The sequence below is a fragment of the Giraffa tippelskirchi genome, chromosome 13 (assembly GCF_054371585.1).
Source record: "Giraffa tippelskirchi isolate mGirTip1 chromosome 13, T2T-mGirTip1v1.2.pri, whole genome shotgun sequence".
Classification (NCBI taxonomy): Eukaryota; Metazoa; Chordata; class Mammalia; order Artiodactyla; family Giraffidae; genus Giraffa; species Giraffa tippelskirchi.
Window position 1 is genome coordinate 114378722 of NC_137287.1, and position 15103 is coordinate 114393824.

Below are 15103 nucleotides of genomic sequence, written 5' to 3' on the forward strand. Positions count from 1 at the left end.
ATCCATTCACCTGTCCCTTCGTCTTTCATTCAAACAAATATTTATTGAATGCCTACTATGTTGCCAGGTGTCCTCCATACCTTACAACTACCTCACGTCCTTAGCGAGGCCCTTTATGATTTACCCCATTGCTCTTCATCACATGATCCTCATCTTCCTTTCTTCTTCCCTCCTTCCTTCCATCAATCTATTTCTTCTTTCTTTCTCCCTCCCTTCCTCTCTCCTTCCTTCCTTCTCCTCCTCCCTCCCTCCTTTCTTTTCACTATTTTGTCCCCAGACAAGCATCTGGCACTTGTGGTTGTTGTTCCGTCTCTCAGTCGTGTCCCAGTCTGGTGTGTGACCCTGTGGACTACAGCACACCAGGCTTCCCTGTCCTTCACTGACTCCTGGAGTTTCCTCAAACTCATGTCCACTGAGTCAGTGATGCCATCCAACCATCTGATCCTCTGTCACCCACTTCTTGTCCTGCCCTCAATCTTTCCCAGCATCAGGGTCTTTTCAAATGAGTTGGTTCTTCTCATCAGGTGGCCAAGGTATTGAAGCTTCAGCTTCAGCGTTAGTCCTTCCAATAAATATTCAGGACTGATCTCCTTTAGGATGGACTGGTTGGATCTCCTTGCTGTCCAAGGGACTCTCAAGAGTCTTCTCCAACACCACAGTTCAAAAGCATCAATTCTTCAGTGCTCAGCCTTCTTTATGGTCCAACTCTCACATCTGTACATGACTACTGGAAAAACCATAGCTTTGACCATACAGATCTTTATTGGCAAAGTGATGTCTGGCACTTAGTAGGCACTAACATCTGGTGACTCCAAGAATGAGCAATCCAATGAATTAATGAATAAAAGCATTTTTGCTTCCTAGTTTAGTCTGCTAAAGAATTTCCAAACTCCCTGACCCAACCTTGCAGATAAGATCCTTGAGGCTACCAGCCTGCTACCATTTGACCAGCCCCATCCTTGGTCCTCATGCAAGCACTGAAGCAGGTGGTTCTGAAAAGGCAGGCAGTGCCCTCCTGTGGGCTGGCAGGGCTCCCACCTGCCAGACTTCAGACTCAGACTTCAGTCTTCCAAGGCCTCCCTGTCCTCTCTGCAGGGAAGGGGTCAGTCAAGTGGATCCCTGGCCAAGGACCAGTGCTCACACCCTTTGCCTCGGGAGCCAGCATCCCCATGTCCAGATTCTTACAACAGAATGTAGCATCTTCCAGCTTCAAGTGGGTGGATGCTCTAGAGATCTCTTGGAGCAGTGATTTCCCAAACACAACCATGCGTCAGAATCAACTGAGGAGTTTGTTAATTTCAGATCCCTTGGGCCCACCCCAGACAAAGAGAATCAGTGCCTCCGGTAGTAAGGCCTAAGAATCTGTGTTTTACAAAACACCCTTCATCATGTTACATAGCTGATCCACGAGTAGGAATTCAGAACCCCCCAAAAAGCTTTAAAAGTCTTAGAACTTTTTGGGTTTGTAGACCCTCTTGAGAGTCTGATGAAAGCCTTTAAGTCTCTGCTAACACACACAAACACACACACACACACAAGTGTTACAGTTTTACCAGGCACACAGACACACAGATGAGGCCCAGAGGGGAGCGGCAGTTCACCCTGAATGCAGCAGTTCAAGGGCAGTGTTGGCGTTTGGTTTCCCGGCTCTGAGCACAGGTTGTTGCCCCTTTCAGGGGTCAGCTGAAGCTTTCCAGGTTTCTAGTTTCATCAGTTATGAGAGGAAGGCAGCAGTTTTCTGATGCCTATCTTATAATTCAGGCAGATAAAGGCCAGCAGTGGAGAAGGCAATGGCAACCCACTCCAGTACTCTTGCCTGCAGAATCCCGTGGATGGAGGAGCCTGGTAGGCTGCAGTCCATGGGGTCGCTAAGAGTCGGGCACGACTGAGCGACTTCACTTTCACTTTCATGCATTGGAGAAGGAAATGGCAACCCACTCCAATGTTCTTGCCTGGAGAATCCCAGGTACGGGGGAGCCTGGTGGGCTGCCGTCTATGGGGTCGCACAGAGTCGGACACGACTGAGGCGACTTAGCAGCAGTAGCAGCAGTAAAGGCAAGCAGAACACTAATGCTGACTTGCTCAGGGTCATTGAATTGGCGGGAAGCAGCCTCCCCAGGGGTATAGATGCCTTCCCAGGCATGTGGACACCGGACGCCGCCCCTCTCTCTTCCAGGTGGCCCTGCTCAGAGCCCATGCCGGTGAGCACCTGCTGCTCGGAGCCACCAAGCGCTCCATGGTGTTCAAGGATGTTCTGCTTCTAGGTGAGGATGCTGTCTGTCCAGCCAGCACTCTGCAGGGGGCATGGGTGTGGATCGCACCTGGGCATGGGAGATTTCCATGGTGATGGGCAGAGTGAGGGAGGCAGATCAAGGATGGTCTTGTCCTCAGTATTCTCAACTGGATACCTGATTCAGATGCAAGGAAATGTGGACTCGAGGAATTAAATTCCCCAGCATTCACGTTGCAGCACAGTCAGGCTTAGCCCTGGGACAACCTGTGCATTCAGATGTACTTTCTGGAGAGGGAGCAAGAAACAGCCAGGAATGGCACAAACCCCCAGTCTGTGTCACCTATGCCTTCATAACATGTTTGTTTATTACTCTGAGTTTTTATATAGGGCACACCATGGGCCCTAGTCTGAGTACTTTACAAATACTAACTCCTCAGTACAACGACTCTATGAGGTAAGCGCTATAATTTATTCCCATTTTACAGATGGAAAAACTGAGGCACAAAGTAATTTATCCAGATAGATCTGGCTAGTCAGTCGAAATAGCAAGATTCAACCCAGGTGGTCTAACTTCAGAACCTGAGCCCTTATCCTTGGTGCTTTTATGCCTCCCAAGCAGCCCTTGAATGTCATGAGTCTTGTGGTCTGTTGTCGCCATTGAAGAATGGAGCTTGGGTGATATGAAAGGGGTCTTAAGAAGTCAGGCTCTGGGCCCAGTCCAATGCCTGCAAGTCACTCATTCCTTTAATCTGGGCCTTGGCTTCCTCATCTGTAAAATGGGCATGACAGTCCCTATCGGCCCCTCCTCCCTTGGGCAGCCGCTGCATTTATAACTGCAAACAGCAAAAGCTAGAGGAGAGAGGTAAACCCCGGTGGCTTCCCATCCCCTCTCCTTCCCAACCCATCCAGGCAATGACTACATCGTCCCTCGGCACTGCCCGGAGCTGGCAGAGATGAGTCGAGTGTCCGTGCGCATTCTTGATGAGTTGGTGCTGCCCTTTCAAGAGCTGCAGATTGATGACAACGAGTACGCCTGCCTCAAAGCCATCATCTTCTTTGACCCAGGTACAGGCCACACCTCCCACCCTCCCCTGATGCTCCAGACCCTCTGTTGAACTGCTCCCACTGGGTTACGAATCCCAAGTTTAACACCTTATCTCTTTAGTACAACAATCAGGAGAGGACATCTTTATCAGCTCCATTTAACAGATGAGGAAAATCAAGGCTCAAGTGACTGATGTGACGATGGGGCACACTGACTCCAGAGGCTTGGCTTTTTCTTTCCCACCTTACCTTTCTTTCCCTTCCTCTCTGCTTTCTGTTCCTTACCTCCTACCATCCTCCTTTTCTTTCCCTCAAAAAAGTTTTTTTTATCAAAATAATATCTGCACATACTTAAAATGGAACTAGTCCTCCCCACTCTACTTTTCCTGTCCAAAGCCTACTCCCCAGGAGGAACCATTTCTGATTCTTTGTACTGTTTCTTTTTATTGCCACCTCTCCAGCTCTAAATAAAATGCTAACCCTTCTACTTCTTGATTTATCCATTTTAGAACATATTTTTTCCTCCTGTGATAGTTAAGAATTGTGTTTTTCCCCATCACCACTCCATCTTTTCTCTCCTGTCGTCCTAATACATTTTTCTTGCTATTTCAGTGTCTCTACTGGTTGCCTCTATAACGTTCTGCGCTTATGCTTTTATTTCTTATGCCATCAACTGTCAGGCAGTATCTCCTAACCTTTCATTAGCAGGATAAAGAGAATGTATTTGCATTCTCCCTCTTCCATCTACCGACCTTCCACTTCCATTTTCACACAACGGCTTTTTTTTTTTGAAGGTTTTTTTTCGATGTGGACCATTTATAAAGTCTTTATTGTGTTTGTTACAATATTGCTTCTGTTCTATGTTTTGGTATTTTGGCTGTGAGGTGTGTGGGATCTTACTCCCAGACCAGAGATCAAACCCACACCCTCGGCCTTGAAAGGGGAAGTCCCCACCACTGGGCCACCAAGGAAGTCCCTGTACAACATTTTTGTAGTTGTGATTTTGTGCAAAACTTGATTTCATTTCGTGATGTCAAGATGGATGCCTGGCCTCCAAAGCTTCCTTGCTTCCTTCTGTCCTTCCGTGTTAGAGAGGTCCTCAGGCACTGTCCTTAGTGCTAAGACCTCTCTGCATGGAGATCAAGTATAGGAAGCATAGTGAGGAAGCGGAAATGAGCACTGTGTATGGAGCACTCACTAAAGCACCATGATCTCACTTGTTACTTGCAACATGGTATCTGTGAGGTAGGAATTGCTATTATCTCCATTTTACAGACAAGAAAACTGAGTCACAGGGAGATTGATAGACTTGCCCCGGTCACATAACTAGGAAATGGCAGAGCTTGGATTTGAACTTCAGACTCTTCAGCTCTCAAGCCCACGTTCCTACCTATCACACCCTATTCCTGCTTTCTTGAGGGCATAAGATTTCTAGTTCTAGTTTCCTCCAGAGCCTGGCCCAGGCTGTGTACCCTGCAGTGCTTGGTATGGGGCTGCATGATAGTAACTTCTCAGTAAAACGTGCAGGATTACTGATGTGCAGGGTCAGCAGCCTGGCCCGGAGGGGCTGGTGACCTAGGTCAGGGCCGGGCACGTGGGTGCTGCTCAATAAATGTTTATTGATTGAATGATAGAATGCACAAACATGACCCAGGAGAGAGAGCTCTGCATTGGAAATATGAGTGAAATTCTCTTTCTGCTACTTACTTTATCCATAAAAGAGACAATAAATGTCTTCCGTGAAGGTTGAGATTAACTATTGAATAACCACTTCAATCACTTTCCCGGTTAAGAATCTAAAATTTATCCACTGCTTTTTTTTTTCATTCATTCATCCTTCCATCCATGTATCCATCCCTTCATCTAGTTATCTGTTCAACAAATATTAATACATGGTGCTAGGTGGTGGGTTTAAAAGATGTTTGTATGCCTGTATAGAGATCACAGTCTAGTTGAAGAGACATTCCATCCTGTGTGCTCAGTGGTGACGAAAGAGCCAAATAAGTTTGGGGACACCATGAACACTGGTAGGATGGAATGGAGAAGGCTTCCCGGAGGAAGTGTGATCTAAGCTGAGACCCCAAGATCACACAGGCAAGGGAGCAGGCAAGAGGGGAGACTAATGAGGCAGCAGAAGAAGCAAGTGCTGAGGCCTGGATGGTGGGGCTTCTTTTTTTCTTTTTGGCCAAATTGTGAGACATGTGGAATCTTAATTCCCCAACCAGGGATCGAACCAGCATCCCCTGCATTGGAAGGTGGAGTCTTAACCACTAGACTGTCAGTGGGACCTTAAATGGGAGTCAGGAGCCCTAATTCCACATCGTTGATCTGCCAACAAGTGGTTTTGTGGTTTGGGCCAAGTCCTTTCCTTTCTCTGTACCTTCGTATCCCTATCTGTAAGATGAGAAGGTGCCCTCTTGGGCGTGTTCCTGAAGTCTTGCCCTCTGCTCTCCACTTGCTTCTTCCACTTCTGCACCTTAGGAAATGTGACAGAAACCCTTTTCTGCCTGAGTCCAGGAAGCAACAATTTGTGCTAATGCACTCTGGTCCCTGAGGACCCTGAATCCTTGCCCCAGCACTGCCAGGATTCCCTAGGTGCCCTTGGGCCACTAGGTCTCCCATCAGAGCCCCCGGAGTAAGGGAACATTGGGTCCCACCTCCCCAGACGCGCCAGGCTGGCCCTCTGCCTCCCTGGCACGATCCCTCCCATTGCAGATGCCAAGGGGCTGAGTGACCCAGGCAAGATCAAGAGGCTGCGTTCCCAGGTCCAGGTGAGCCTGGAGGACTACATCAACGACCGCCAGTACGACTCGCGTGGCCGCTTCGGCGAGCTGCTGCTGCTGCTGCCCACCCTGCAGAGCATCACCTGGCAGATGATTGAGCAGATCCAGTTCATCAAGCTCTTTGGCATGGCCAAGATCGACAACCTGCTGCAGGAGATGCTGCTGGGAGGTTAGTGTCCAGCCCTGGAGGGGCTGAGAGGTGGGCAGGGCTGGAGGCCACTTCTCCAAGAGACCAGCCTCACTCATGCAGAGCTGCATTCACCTCTCAGCTCCATCACTTCCTCACTCTGTGAAACAGTGAAAGTGTTAGTCGCTCAATCATGTCCGACTCTGTGCGAGCCCATGGACTGTAGCCCACAAGGCTCCTCTGTCCATGGGATTCTCCAGGCAAGAATACTGGAGTGGGTTGCCATGCCCTCCTCCAGGGGATCTTCCCAACCCAGGGATCGAACCCAGGTCTCCCGTACTGCAGGTGGATTCTTTATCATCTGAGCCAGTGGGAGCGGCTGGTAGAGCTGGGCTCTCTAAGAGACAAGCCTCATGCAGACCTGAGCTCACCGCTCAGCTCCATCACTTCCTTGCTCTGTAGCTTTGGGCAAATCCTTTTATCTACCGGAGTCTCAGTTTACTCATCAGGAAAATGGGGACAATGGCCTGTTAATTCAGGTGCTGAGAAGTTACCATGTTCCAGTCGCAGTTCTAAGTGCGGGAGGTTCAGCAGAGAACAAGAGTCAGTTCTCCTGGAGGTTGTGTATGAGTGTATATATAAGTGTGTGTGCCTGCCAGTGTATATTAACGCTCGGGGGAACAGATGGTAATTGAGTGTATAATAAAGGGGAAACTACAAATTTTGAAATAACCAAGTAATACAATGGAGTATAACTGAAAAGGGGCCTCTTTAGATAGGTTGGTCAAGGAAGACCTCTCTAAAGTGGTGGCTTTTATGCCACAGATCTGATGGAAGGAAAGAGAACATTTAAAAGCCAAACGAGAAACACTCCAAGCACAAGTAACTAGTGCAAAAGGCCCTGAAGCAGGAGAGGCTTGTGTGTTCGAGAAAGATAAGATTGTGAGGCTGTATAAGTTCCTCCATAAGAGGAACTGTATGAAATGAAGATAGAGATTGGGAAGAAGCCAAACCACAGACATAGTCTTAGAGGCTGTGGTTAGAGATTTGCATCGTATTCTCATTGCAACTCTTAAAAGAAAAGTGGAAAATCAGACTAATGTTTTCAACAAACTATCCCGATTGTTGGGTAGAAAGTGAACATCAGAGGGAAAATGTAGACCGGAAACCCCTGAGAAATGTCACCGTCTTCAATCAGGGGAAGGACAGGGAGGCTTGGACCAGGGCATGACTGGAAATTGATCAACACAGATGCACTTGAACATCTATTTGGAGGAAGAACTCACAGAATTTGCTGATTGATCAGACAAGGGCAGTGAGGGGAAGGGAAAGAGTCAAGGGTGAAACCTACATGTTTGCTTTGAGGAACAGGAATGGTGGTGGGGTAATTTATTGAGATGGAGAGGACTGGGGAAAATAAAAACAATTTGAGACTGAGGGTGGGGGTGGGGGGGTGAAGATCCATTGTAGAATTTAGTGAAGCATGAAATGATTGTTAGATAGTCACGTTGAGTTATCCAGGAGGCAGATGGGTATTTGAGTCTGTTGATCGAACAAGCCCAAAGTTGGGGATGAGAGGCAGCTTAGTGGTGTCCCAGAAACCAGGTGCCAGAGAAGGAGATGGAGGAAGGTCTAGCCAGGAGGATAAGAGAAAAGCCAAGGGAAGTCCCAGAAGCCAAGAGCAGAGTGTGTTTTAACGGGGACAGAGCATTTAACGGTGTTAAATTCCACAGGAGGGGGAAGGAGGCTCTTGGCGATTGTGTAGAGAGCAGTGTCAGTGGGGAAGGAAACCAGGGGTGGGGGGAGGGTGCTGCAGAGTGAGTGAGTTGGAAAGTGGAGAAGGGGAGACAGCAAGAGTCGACTGCCTTTGGAAAATGTTTTGCTCAGAAGGGGGCTGGGAGAGAGCTAAGGCTGATCACAAGGGAGTGATGGTGATGATGTGCCATGGAGTCTTGGCTGCACTGAGAGGGATGAAGGCCGGTGGACAGACAGTGAAATGGGGGCCAGTGAAATGACAGCTTCATGGGCTGAAGAATTTTTGCCATGATGGTGCTAGAGGAAGTGAGCCAGAAGGATAGGAGGCAGGGTCTAAATAAAGATGCTTGAACGTGAGACTTGGGAGGTGATGTGATCACTGGTGATGGCCGAGGGCAAGGTTTCTCAACCTCAGTGGATTCTTGGGTCTGGATCATTCTTTGCTGAGGGGGCTCTTCTGTATCTTCTTTGGCCACATGACTGGCCTCTACCTGTAATTACGCCAGTAACACTCCTTCAGTGGTGACAGATACTCAGATGTTGTCAAAGGTCCCCCGAGGGGCCAAAATCACCCCTAGCTGAGAAGCAGTGTCACATGGTAACTCACTTCATTCTCACTTTGACCCTGTGAATGCGGGGTTACCCTGAATCAGGCGTCACTGAGGCCAGGATCAGAAAGGAGCCTGATTAACTACTGCCAGATAAACTTTGGGTAAAATAATTCATCTCTTTGGGCTTTATCATCTCATCTGTAGAATGAAGTTAATAATGATACCCAGCCTTTAGGGCTGTTGTGAAGGTTAAATTATGTCAAACCTGGAAAACGCTGTAAAACAGTACCTGGCATATAGTATGTTGATAGCTATCATTGAAGCAGGTATACTTTTAAATTTTTTTCTCCATTGATCTATTCGGCTGCATCAGGTCTTAGTTGCAGCATGCAGGATTTCCGTTGCATCTTGTAGGATCTTTAGTTGTGGTGCATGGACTTATTTGTACTTCTCAGGTGGCTCAGTAGTAAAGAATCCACCTGCCCGTGCAGGAGCCTCAGGAGATGCAGGTTTGACCCCTGAGTCAGGAAGATCCCTGGAGAAGGAAATGGCAACCCACTCAATGGAGAATCCCATGGACAGAGGAGCCTGACAGGCAGTCCCTGACGGACAGTCCATGGCGTGGCAAAGAGTCGGGCACGAATGAGCACAACAACAACACAAAGTGGGATCTTAGTTACCTGACCGGGGATTGAACCCAAGTCCTCTGCATTGCAAGGCAGATTCTTAACCACTAGACCACCAGGGAAGTCCCTGAAACAGTGTATTTTAAAGACCCCTTTCAAGCCCTAAAATTCCATCGCCGTTGTATTAGTGCCATAGCCTATTACTAGACCATATGCTATGTATATGATACTGTCATTCTCTTGACACATTTTTTTGAGGCAGTTGCTGTGTTCCAGATGCTTTGCTAGGATCTCAGAGAAGAAAGATACACTTGTAATGTTCACAGACAGAAGTGATCGTTCCCCAAAGATAGGTTACAGATAAATGACTATGTGAATTCCAAGGAAGGAGAGGTTACTTTCTACTGAAGTAGGGAGAATCAGGAGAGGCTTCCCAAAGGAAGGAACATGTGAGTTGGAATTCGGACTTGGGGATATTGGTGGGGGGGGAGGAAGTGGGGTACAAGGCATCTTTAGTGACATAGGAGCAAAACACAGAGCTAGGTCAGTCCAGGGGACGCGGAGATGCTATAAATAGGCAAGTTGGGCTTCAGATGTGGGGGATGAGGCTGAAAGGTGAGCTGGGACCAAAAGGTTAAGGACTCGCATACCAAGGAGCTTTGAGAGACATTGATTGAATCCATTATATTAGCATGCAATCAATACACTGCTCGTTGCAATATCTAAATGATCTCACAGCTTCCTTATATACCCCATGTTTCTTTCAAATCACTTTCGTCCTCTTGGTTTGTGAGTCCTCTCAATACTCAATACCTTCACGAAGCCTGTGAATAGGAATTGGAAACCTCAGTTTTTGAGTGCAAGCATGTTCAGTAGTATCTGACTCTTTGTGACACCATAGACTGTAGCCCGCCAGGCTCCTCTGTCCATGAGATTTTCCAGGCAAGAATACTAGGGTGGGTTGCCATGTCCTATTTCAGGGGATCTTCCCAACCTAGGGATCAAACCTGCATCTCTTGTGTCTCCTGCATGACAGGTAGATTCTTTACCACTTTGCCACCTGGGAAAGCCCCAGTTTACTAACCCACAAGCAGGAGCCCAATAGGCACTGTGAAGATTGGATGGGCATGTTGACGGCCACACTCGAGGACAATGGTGCCTCAAGACCCATGGTCTTTGTCCCAGACTCTTCATCCTCACTGAGCACCTTCTACCTGCAGGGTCCTCCAGTGAAGCACCTCATGCCCACCACCCCCTGCACCCTCACCTGATGCAGGAACACATGGGCACCAACGTCATTGTTGCCAACACGATGCCTGCTCACCTTAGCAACGGACAGATGTGTGAGTGGCCCCGACCCAGGGGGCAGGCAGGTGGGCAACTTGGGCTCTCCCCTGGGAGGGGTGAGGTTGGGGCCTGAGAGGGAATCTGGAGAAGGTTGGGTCTAGAAGATGGGATAAAACAGTTCTCGGTGCTCCAGGGTAGGGAACAAGGGGTGCGGCTGTCCATTTGTTAAGGCAGCTTATTCAGTGAGGTGATTGACAGCTTCCACCGAATGAAGCCGTCCTTGGATGAGGCAATCCACTGGGTGGATTGGCTGAGGATGTCCACTGCGGTGAGGATTCCATTAGGTGATGTTGTTCACTAGGTAAAATGGTTCACTGAAGTAAGACTGCCCAATTGGGTAAGAGTGCCCATTAGACAACTGGGTGAGACTCTTCACTGGGTGAAGGCTTCCCCTGGCTAGACTGTCCTCTGAGGTGAAATCTCACAAGAGTGAGGTTGTCACTGGGCAAGGTCCTTCAAAGAGTAAGATTATCATTGGGATGAGAGGGTCCACTAAAATGAGATCGCATTTCATTGAGATTCTTCTTTGGGCAAGTTGGCCTTTGAATAAAGTTGGCCAAGAGGGTCACAGTCAAAATTATGTTCTGAACTTGTCATGGGGGTAGGGCCATCAGTTTCTGCTACTCATCTACCTAACTATCAAAGGGAGAGTATTTTTCGAGCCAGTTAGCCAGCCCCTTGGGTCTCATCTACTGCTCCTCCTTTTCTCCAAGAAAGCTTGATCCTGTCACATGTCGCACAGTCCTTAGGGAGACTCAGACCTGGACCCCAGTCTGGGAGAAGCATCCCAAGTCTCCGTATCAAAGGGTGGAGGAGATGGGGGTTGTAGGGACGTGGGCAGAAGGTTCTAACTGCAGAACCTGGCCCAGCTATAGCCTTCCAGACCTGATGGAACTTAGACTTGGTGATCTGCGGCTCCGAAGGTTTGGGCTGTGGGAGTCCTTAGAGATAGTTTAGTCTAATTCTCTCATTTTGTAAAAGAGGAAACCAAATGTCAGAGAGCGGGGAGGGCTTTCCTAGGGCTCTTCATTGACCCCCCACAGGGCTGGAATTCTGAGCAGCCCCTGTCTGTCTCTTTCCCCCTCCAGCCACCCCTGAGACTCCACAGCCTTCGCCACCCGGTGGTTCAGGGTCCGAGCCCTACAAGCTTCTGCCTGGAGCCATTGCCACCATCGTCAAGCCCCCCTCCGCCATCCCGCAGCCGACCATCACCAAGCAGGAAGTCATCTAGCAAGTCACTGGGGGGCGGGGGCTCTGCTGGCCCCCCAGCCCCCTCTGAGAGCCCCTGATGGTCACTTGGTCACAGTGAAGCAAGCTGTGACCACAGGCCAGTCCCAGAGCAGTGATGCGAAGGGCGAGGGCCCTTGAACTTGGGCTGTGGGTTGCATCCCACTGCCCCCCTTCACCACTTGCTCTGGATAACGGGGCTGTGACTTGGGGAGACCCCAGCTGGAAAATCCTCTGCTGCTTGGACAGCTTTTCTCCTGCTGAAACCACTGCCTTCCCCTCATCCTTCGCCCCACTTCTTCACCCCCAAAGGGCTGCCACCTGGAGACGACACGAGACCTTGCTGAAGCACGGCTCCCTCCCCGCTCAGACTGGTGTAATGCTGGACACAGAGCCCTTCTGGGCTGGGTCACGTGGCAGCACCTCCCCCATCCCTCTTCTGCTGCCGCAGCGGCCACTGTCCCCCTTCCTTAGTCATCCTTGATTCTCCAAAGCCACCTCTCCAGAGGCTGAGGAAGATGTGCAAACAGCACCCCCAGTCATCCTGGGAGCATTTGAAAAGCACTGACTGGCGCTCGGTGCAGTGTGGGAGACTGTTGAGCAGGTGGACGCCGTTTCTTCTCTAACCCCTGGCTCTTCCCTTCTGGGACTTGGGAGGGTCCTTTGGGTCAGAGTGATGGCCCCTATAGGCTGCTGACCATGGAAGAACAAACCAGGGTGGACAGTGCAGCCAGGACCTAGGGGGAGGACGGGAGGGGTCAGAGAAGGCAGGAAGGGGTGGGCTATTCATCAGGCCTTTAAGGAACGGCTGGATTCCGGCTGGTGGAGCAGGTGAGCCAGAACATTCTAAGGAAGAGCAGACAGCCTGGACAGGGCAGGGAGGTCAGAAGGAGGTGATGAAAGCCGGGGCTGTCTGGAGGAGAGGGGGTGCGCTGGACAGCCTGGGGATCTTGAATGCCAGACGGAGGCACGGCGACTTGGGTCCCCAGGCTGTGAGTAGCTGGAGAGGGATGTGCAGGGAGCCGAGCTTTCAGAAACTGGAAGATCACAGTCCTCCAGAGGTCAGAAGTTTGGGAGAGAGCAGGGAGATCAGATGGGGCCTGACGGTGTCATCCAGGTGAGAGAGATGAAGCTGGGGATGGAGAAGACAGGTGAGTGAACCTCAGGTGAGAGTGGCAGCGAGGAGCAATTATCCCACTGGGCCTGTCTCGAGTGCTTCCTCCCGGCGCTGTCTTCAGGCACTTGACCTGCACCATCTCCTTTCATCCTCCTTATTACCCAGAGATCGTTACTGAAGAGAGAATTGAGATCTCAGCGGTTAAATCATTTTTCTGGAACTCACACAGCTGTTAAGTGACCCAGACTTGATCCCAGGTCTGCCAGGCTCAGGTGCTCTTAGCCTCAGCGGTTGACCATCTTCTCTGGAAAGGGCCCCCCTGTCCTCACTGGGATTGAGTTGAGGGCCTTCCTGCCTGCTTCAGCACCCTTGGAAGCCTCATTCTCCCCAGGAGCCCTGCCCACTTCCAGGACTAAGATTGGCCTAAGCCTGCACTAAGTCCACTTTGGGTCCAGAATCCTGTTTGCTGATAAACATGGAGAAATCGTGGTTCCTAGACCCCTTTTCTGTCTCTTCAGTCCCCAGGTATGGGGAAGGGGTGTTCAGCAGTCCATTGCGAGATGGACCAATGTGACCTGGCATTCCGGAAGTGGGACGGCGTAAGTGGGGGCGGAGGAGAGGTAAGAAGAACTGGGTTTGAGACCTGCTCTGTGGAGCATCACTCAGGGTACCTTCTGAAACCATTAAATGCCAGAATCAAGCAGCCAGTACTCATCCATGCAGAATTTTAGAGGCTTTGTGAAAATTCTGGAAAGTGCCACTGGCCAGTGGGAATTAAAGGGACGTGTCCTGGGACTAGTGCTTAGGGAGGAGAGTGAACAGTAAGACTGACTACCTACCCCCCACACAGGCTTCTGAGTAGATGCAGGCAGCACCCTGGTGCCCCCAAATTCCACCATCAGGGACTGCTTCTTTTTGTGAGAGAGGCAGGAAGGGTATTGGGACGGGGTGTCCGAGAACAATCACCACATCTCCAGTGCTGTCAGATTTGGGGTTTCCCCTTCCACCAAGCCAAGTACTCAGTCCCATTAGAGGTTGTTCCCTGCTCAGGGCAGCCCAGCCTCCCTCAGCCACCCCTCATTCCCCCAGAAGCCCCAGCCACGGTGCTCAGATGGGTCTGGGGCAAGATAGGGAAGCTGGGATCATTTCTGGTCATTGTCATTCCCCCTCTTTGCTACCCCGATCCCCTCACCCTGCCTCACTGTTGCCCAGACTTCTGCCATGGGAACAAAGCTGAGATAAGAAGTTCCCGTAGGGTGGGGTGGGGTAGCTGTGATTTTTAACGGTAGCCAATCTTCTGGGCCAGGGGCCAATTCTTGGCCCCAAATCAACCTCCCTGGAGGAGAAATCCAGGCCACTTTAATAATTTTATTGCCATGCAGGAAACACAAAGAGAATTTACTTTTCTGACCCTAAACTGAGGCCACCACATTGGAAAAATCTTTATTTTCACTACCTGAGTCGTGGTCCTAAAACATACGATCTCATGGACTCAAAGAGGGTTGGAGGGCAAGCACGGACCCTGTAATTCCTCCACTGAGATGGCCTCTTCTCTGGGCAGCTCTCAGTAGCTTCCAGAACCCACACGGCTCTCCTGAGGGTGGACAAAGGGGAGCAGAGCGTTGGAAATGGACGCTCCTCAATTTCTTGTGATGACCAAGCCAATTGCTTTTGCCAAATCGCTCCGTGATTTGCCTTGATTGTGATGAAGTTAGAAATTCACATTGAGCAATTCTGAAAGTGGGCTGGCATCCCGCCAGACTGGTCAGCATCTTCCCATGGCAGATGTCATCGGGTCCTGTGCTGTCTCCGGAGCCCCTGTCCCCGCCACCCAAGGGGGCAAAGAAGCAAAAAAGATTTCTTACTCGTGTGCGTTTTAACAAAAGTTTATAAAAAATAAATGGCGCCTATGTTTTCTAAGTCCTTGGATGAGTGTCTTTTCTTCTTTTCAGGTGTTAGAAATAAGAATGAGAATATTCGGATAGTTCTTTACTGTAAGCAGAACGCTTTCATATCTGTTATGGTTTTTTCATCTTCGCCTCAAGGTAAGCAGGGTAGACATGATCACCTCTTGTTTTGTCAATGAGGTAAACGAGGCTCAGGGGAAGCAATTTTCCTTGAGAGGTGGGAGTTGAAATCCAGTGTCTTGATTCTGACTGCTCAGTACGTAGAGAGAGTAGGAGAGGGATAAGAGAGGAGGTGATGGCAAGAAGAACGGCAAGAAGTTTCCAGGGTCGGTCACTGGCCATCAGGATCTAAGATGGAGCCCTGTCCTGGGTCACTTCCAGGGACC

The 15103-nt window shown here is 49.8% G+C and overlaps 1 protein-coding gene across 8 annotated transcripts in view; it reads left to right on the top strand.

Annotated features, from left to right (window-relative positions):
• Positions 1–14730, top strand: part of HNF4A (hepatocyte nuclear factor 4 alpha) — a 64326-nt gene extending 49596 nt beyond the window's left edge. For 4 of the 8 annotated variants that reach the window (XM_081557063.1, XM_081557061.1, XM_081557062.1 and 1 more), the window contains 5 exons: positions 2177–2264; positions 3143–3298; positions 5993–6229; positions 10340–10492; positions 11555–14730. In XM_081557063.1, the coding sequence (XP_081413189.1) occupies positions 2177–2264; positions 3143–3298; positions 5993–6229; positions 10340–10492; positions 11555–11697 (777 nt within the window). In that variant the 3' untranslated portion in view covers positions 11698–14730. The remainder of the gene's footprint in view (positions 1–2176; positions 2265–3142; positions 3299–5992; positions 6230–10339; positions 10493–11554) is intronic. The other 4 variants (XM_081557065.1, XM_081557064.1, XM_081557066.1 and 1 more) reach the window with 1 other exon arrangement.
• The last annotated feature ends 373 nt before the right edge of the window (positions 14731–15103 follow it).